Below are 6,726 nucleotides of genomic sequence, written 5' to 3' on the forward strand. Positions count from 1 at the left end.
TCATATCACTCATAAAACCCCTGTAGATCGGTTTTAGCAATCGTCTGCTTCGATCAACTTATAATGCCCTTGTTTGTAAGTAAGGTTGTACAATCCGGACGGCAGTCGGATGTCTGAGTTACGTGAAGTGAACTCAACTTATTGCTGCCAATGAAATTATTACTTAATTGTGTTGCGCGCTAAATTATCCGAGCGCTTAGTCATTTTCTCGAACATTACCAAATTGAGTAGGTACAAATTTACTTAGTTTTGTGTTACTTATTCTTACTTAATTTAAGTGAAACTATATTGGTTTTTAATATTTAGATTTTATTGGCTTTAATATATTAGTATGCATACGAATGTTTCGTTTTAAATTGACTAAAACTATGACCATAAAGAAGGGTACATTTGTGTGTACTTATTGAATACGGTTATTTATTATTGATCAATAAATCAGTCTCTATTAGAAATAATATTTGGAGAAAATATTTACGGCCAAAAATCTACATGATTATAAAATCAGTGTAGTGCCTTCACACATCTCTAAACTATCTCTGTTAACAAATTACTAACTATAATGTTTAATTTACTTATGAATAATTATTCCGCGTTTTCACTAAAAACATATTGAAAGCTTTGTCGTTACGACGCGACGTTTCCGATATATATTTTGTGCTCTTTGCACAAAATATGTATCTAAAACGTCGTTTTCTGTGATATAAGTATTAAATCATATTTTATATTATTTTTTAGAAGGCGTATAGAACTAATCTATATATTTATATATATATATATATATACATTTAATAAAGATGTATCAAGACTGAATATCGAAAAGATTGTTCACATTGAAATAATTAGTCACAACACTATTTACCTTTTTAATTTTATACGCTGTGTATAAAAAAATAAACACTGACCACTAAGATATCACAAAACAAAACAATGTTCACTGATAACATATGAGACAAAAATTATAAGGCTGGCCACTACGAAATTCCAAAAAATATTTCAATATTTTCCGTTACAGCACAGCACTTTTTTAAATCGCGTTGCATTGGCGCGAACCGTGAAACTGACTGACGGGTGGGTTGGGTGTACAAAGCGGTGCGAACGGCGACATGCCTCGTGCGTTACAAATTCAAAATCCTCCCCATAATTTATTAGGGTTCCGTATCCGTAGTATCCATTGCTCGATAGATTAACCAAAAAAAAATTACATAGATGACAGATAAAATGTGATAGTATAAACAGAGACAGAGCTTATAAGCAATATTTTTCATAAGGCTGAATGCCTGGTTGGTTAAGCCATAATAAAAAAAGAAAATACTATGTTTTACATAATATAATAGGCGTACTCTTTCGTAAGACTGAATGCATGTTTGACTATGCCAGAATGAAAAAAAAAACAGTAAGTTGTTTTTATTAGTATTGAAGAATTCGATTTTTAAAAATTAATTACGCTGTTTTTGTTTATTATATATACCTTACAAACAATAATGTGCTTTATTCCAGTAATAATAGAAATCATAGTTACTAAAAGGCATTCCGTGATAAATTGAGTTTCAATTTACGTCGTATTATAACAAAAAGCCTATTCAATTTGAGCTAAAGTGAAGAAATAACAGATTGATGATCGACCATTATCATTTCAGTTAAATAGTAAATGATAATGTGAATTGGATGCTAATGCGTCTTTATGGTAAATCTTACATAATTATCTTATTAGAATAGTATAGCTAAATGAACGTATTTTCGTAGCAAATCGCTGTGAACGGAAAAAACAAACTTTTGTATAGTGGTGTGGTGTCACCTAGGCCGTCAGTATAATAGTTATCAATATTATAAACAATATATAGGCATATGTTATATGTTACCCGCAATTTCGTCTGCATTTTCGATGTAAAATATATATTACACTATGTTTGTCTGTATTCGTGATATAGCCTATATTCATATAAATTTTTAATAAGAATATCTCTTATTTCTCTATTAGCCATGAAAAGGAGATTTGAAAGAACTCTTTTTCAGCGAAAAGGCCGCCCATTTTTGTCATTTTGTCTTGGTTAATTGTTGTATATTTTTTGCACATATATGTGTATGTAAATGTTTATTTTTTTTGTGAGGGGAACAATAAAGAATATTTCATTCATTTCATTAATTAAAATAGAAAATCATTTATCCAAATAAACTTAATTTAAGCACTTTTGAATAATCATAACAAAATTTTTTTAATCCATTCGGAAAACTGTCTCTTCACAAGATTTTCAATTCATTGAACGGCAATAAACGAACAAACAAACAATCGCATTTTTATTTCCTTTATATTTTGAAACTATTTTCTTTATACGGAACCATTCTTTAAACAATACTTTCACACCCTTCTATATTTCATTCCGTTGTAATAACCATATTCCGTAAAAACATGTCGAATTAATCGATTACGTCCGAATTCTCTAACAAATTGTCCGTTATTAGATAAAATTCGATATATATAGAAACCGTTGTGCTCTATAATTTTGTATAAAAGAAAAACTGAGTGTGGACGTGATGATTCGAGGTGACAGTTGTGAATGGTGATTACATGGTGTCAATTTGCACTTTAGAATGATACCGCGCATTTTTAGAATGAAGTATGAAAAGAAATATAATATACTAGCTGATCCTGCAAACGTTGTTTTACCACATAAATTAAAATCGCTACAAAAAAATAGGAGTTCATAGATGAAAATAAAAATTATAAAATAAAATGTCAATTTACTTTGACAATTTAAATTTTCAATAGGAATATTTGAACTCAAATATACCGAGGAAAATCTGGGCATGTCAAGTGTTCAGCATGACGGCTGACCATGCTTTATTTTGGCTGTTTATCTTAAATTCCTTTACTCAAAAATTTATGTTAAAAATTAACAAAGTGATGGAGTGAAATTGGGACTTATGGCTGTGCAGTTTAATTTCTTTTACTCAAAAATTTACATAAAAAATGAACAGTTATAAAGGGAAATTGAGATTTATGGCTGTGTAGTTTAATTTCCTTTACTCAATAATTTACATAAAAAATTAACAGAGGTATAGAGGGAAATTTGAACTTTTGGCTGTCTAGCTTAAATTCCTTTGCTCACAAAATGTACATAAAAAATATCATAGATTAGATTATGGAGGGAAATAAAATAAAAGGTATGTTTGCCCACGTGTTACGCTTGGCGTAACTTTAGTAATGACGACTCTTTTGTCGAAATATCGCATGGCCAGGTCCGGATGTGACGAAATGCCGTCCAACAATATAGAGCGATATCTATCTATAATAAACCCATGCGTTTTTAACCATTAATCAAAATCTGTGCATATATTATTCTGCGTATGCCAACTGGTCTGTAATAGGTACTTACACATATTTAAAATGAAACCTTGTGTTCTGATACTTCTATGTAGTAATGGTTAGTAAAATACAGTATACTCGTAAAATAATAAACAATGTCTTAAAATAATGAATTCATTGTTTTTGTTATTTATAATGCAATTTAATGATAATTATTTAAAGTCTTAGTTCTTTTAGACGGAATTTGTCATGAACATGCTCTTCATGATCTGCTTCTTCCTTATCCCATTTATTTGTGGTCGGCATAATATATTTTTCTCTTCCATTCATCCTTGTTCGCACTCATCTCGTTATTTATTCCCTTCTTACCATCTTTCACACAGTCCATCCATCTCTTTTTCGGTCTTCCTCTGCCCTTATAACCATCCACATTCATATGTAACATCTTTCTTAAAATATTATCTTCATTCCTACATTCCAAATAAATTATTTATTATGATTACTTATAATATACTTATTAAAGTACTTATTAGGAGAGAGGGGGCAGCTTCCAACCTTTATATGACATATATATTTTACTATATTTATACCTACTTCCTTTTATTATTTTCATTTCATGTTATTTACTTAAATACCGGGTGCTCACTAATCTCTGTTTGCTCTATGGTCGACTGCGAGAAAATGTTAAGTTCACCATATGCACCTTTCGTTTTGTATTTGTGCATTAAAGTTTTAAAAAATAGATAAATAAATTATTGTTTAAGTGTCTGATTTACTTTTTTTTCTAATTAATGGACATAGTTATTAGGCAAATTTATAATAATGTCTTTCACTTTATAAAAGAATAATTCGTCGAAAAAGAATTAATTTTTGTTGAGGTTTGTAAAACATTTAACTGTATACGGCCAACTCTTATCACACACAGAAAACAGCATCCAATAAAACACTTTTTATATTGAACAATTATAATCAGAGCCATCTAGTATTTATGGTAAACATTTTATATTAAAATACTTGTAAAGCAAGAACCCGTGACATCGTAGTTTAGTAAACCGTCAATAGGTCACGCTTCGAATCATTTTACTTTAGCAAAGTCATAGTATAATTTCCGACAAGAGGGACATATGTGAATTATGTGTTAATTTCATACGTTACGGGGAAGTATATCATAATTGTTTTAAATTTGACGCGGTCATTATTTATACGTATAATTAGTAAATCCAGTTTACCCGTGATCATGGTGGTTGTGAAGGATGGAGGCCAAGACGACGAGCAAAAGAAAACGGCACCGTTATAGTTGAAGAATAATTGTGTATTAAATTGACTTATGTCATATAAAAACAATGTAGTGTTTATAAAATATATACAATAAAAAAGGTATACATATAAAATAGTTTACAACAGTGGTTGAAACACTGCCGAAATATCGGGAACTCAGCAAATAAATATAAAACGTGGTAAGATCCCGTGATTTTTACTAATTGTACGTATATATATTTTAATATTATATATTATAATAACTAGCAGCTACTAGCCAACGTTTTGATATATGAATTAATATTACAAATATTATAAACGCAAAGTTTCTTGAGTATAGTTTCATGTTTGTTACTCTTTCACGCAAAAACTACTGAACAGATTTTGATGAAGCTTTACAGTAATACAGCTTATACGTCACAATAACACATAGGCTATAATTTAAGAAGATATTAGATAAATTGGGTGAAATATAATAAGTGTAATGCAGACGAAGTTGCGCGGATCAGCTAGTTAATAATAAGAGTAATATTATTGCTATTAAAAATAAAGTTGATGGTAGAAGACCAAAAATTAAGGATCGTATGTGTTTTGAATATTGGATTATAAATAAAATATGTCAAAAAAACAAAGAAATATTTTAAGGGTGAGCCACCCTTAACACGTATGGATAAAAAAAAGTAGATAAGAACCTACCGTACACATATAAAATTTCATTAAGCCATTTCGGAGAAGTATGATAGTTAACACTGTGTTACGAGAATTTTATATATAGCTACTTTAATTTTATATCATAATATTTGATAACGTAATATAACAAACTTTATCCGCGCCGTTCTCTTTATAATAATAATAATCATCATCTTTATTTGTCTCAAACAAAAATACAATTGTTGCCCATACAATAATAAAATTTAAAACTAATTAAGGAGACAAAACGGTCTATAACTCAGTCCACTCTCTGCTATTCTGTTATAGCCTTTACCAGTAAATTAATATAATAACAGATGACTCTAACATTGCAGGTAAAGATCAAAATAAACTTAATACAGGCATATTTCGGCAATTAATATAGTCACTTACCTGGGCCACATAAATCCATTGGCGACGAGATAACAAACTCCTGACACTATTCCAGCGAGCAAGCCAAAGCTGACTCCAGCAGTCAAGGACAACGTGTCTGGCATTTCTTTTCCTCTTCAAATGAACTACAGCCACTGTTTGTATCACTTACACACTCACAATGTTCATTAATTTTTCTCTTGATAGCATTTAATTTGTGCCTGTAATTCACTATTTCATTTGTAAAACGTTTATTTCATAGAGTGTGTATAATTCCTAAAGATTTTCAATTAAAATCCAATGCCTATAATAATGAGTAACGATTGTACTATATACTACATTAAAGAGTAACGTCCCGCTTTCGTATCAAAGTAATAATTGTGAAGATCTCAATTTTTTTTAAAATGAAACATAGCCCATTCTACTCGCTGGTAATGAAGTTTTCTATAGGTTTCTTTTTTAATTACTGAGCAAGTGTTATTTTATCTTTTACTAACAAAAAATTTAACTATCTTCTATATAGTATTTAATTAGAAGCTTGAAGATTCAATTCTAAATAGATTCTCTAGAATATATATATAGGCTTTTTTATATATAATAATATATAGATTATAAATACGATTTCCTCCCTGATTTAATTTGCTGCATTTCTCTAATAATGTGCAGGCTGATTTGAAAATAATAAGATCTGAGTTTCTTGTTAAGTGTTAGTTAGTGATGATGTTGTTTAAGAGTGTCGAAAGCACTCCGAGCTGACGATAGATTTGACATATCATAAGTAAGTCTGTATAAGATCAACATGAATATAGATGTTGATTTGATTCGATAAGTCTAAGACATGTATAAAAATTAAAAATGTAAAAAAAATATAGTCTTTAAGATTTAAGCATACATAGGGACGGACAGACAGCGGCAGCGACTTTGTTTTCGCTGTCGCTGTATGTCCGTCCCTATGCTTAAATCTTTAAGACTATGTTTTTTTTAATCCATAAAGTGATGCAAGAGGAAGGTATAATATATGTACACTCGGGCAAAGCCGGGGCGAATAGCTAGTTTATCTATATAATGGATTAAATAAATACCAGTTGTTTTATTATAGGCCA

At 29.9% G+C, this 6,726-nt stretch overlaps 1 protein-coding gene across 1 annotated transcript in view; it reads right to left on the reverse strand.

Annotated features, from left to right (window-relative positions):
* Positions 1 to 5,803, reverse strand: part of LOC131851830 (uncharacterized) — a 31,597-nt gene extending 25,794 nt beyond the window's left edge. Inside the window, exon 1 of the mRNA XM_059202394.1 lies at positions 5,645 to 5,803. Coding sequence (XP_059058377.1) covers positions 5,645 to 5,748 — 104 coding nt within the window. The 5' untranslated portion in view covers positions 5,749 to 5,803. The remainder of the gene's footprint in view (positions 1 to 5,644) is intronic.
* Positions 5,804 to 6,726: the final 923 nt, after the last annotated feature.

The sequence above is a fragment of the Achroia grisella genome, unplaced genomic scaffold (assembly GCF_030625045.1).
Source record: "Achroia grisella isolate CSIRO2021 unplaced genomic scaffold, CSIRO_AGI_Agris_v1 utg808, whole genome shotgun sequence".
NCBI lineage: Eukaryota > Metazoa > Arthropoda > Insecta > Lepidoptera > Pyralidae > Achroia > Achroia grisella.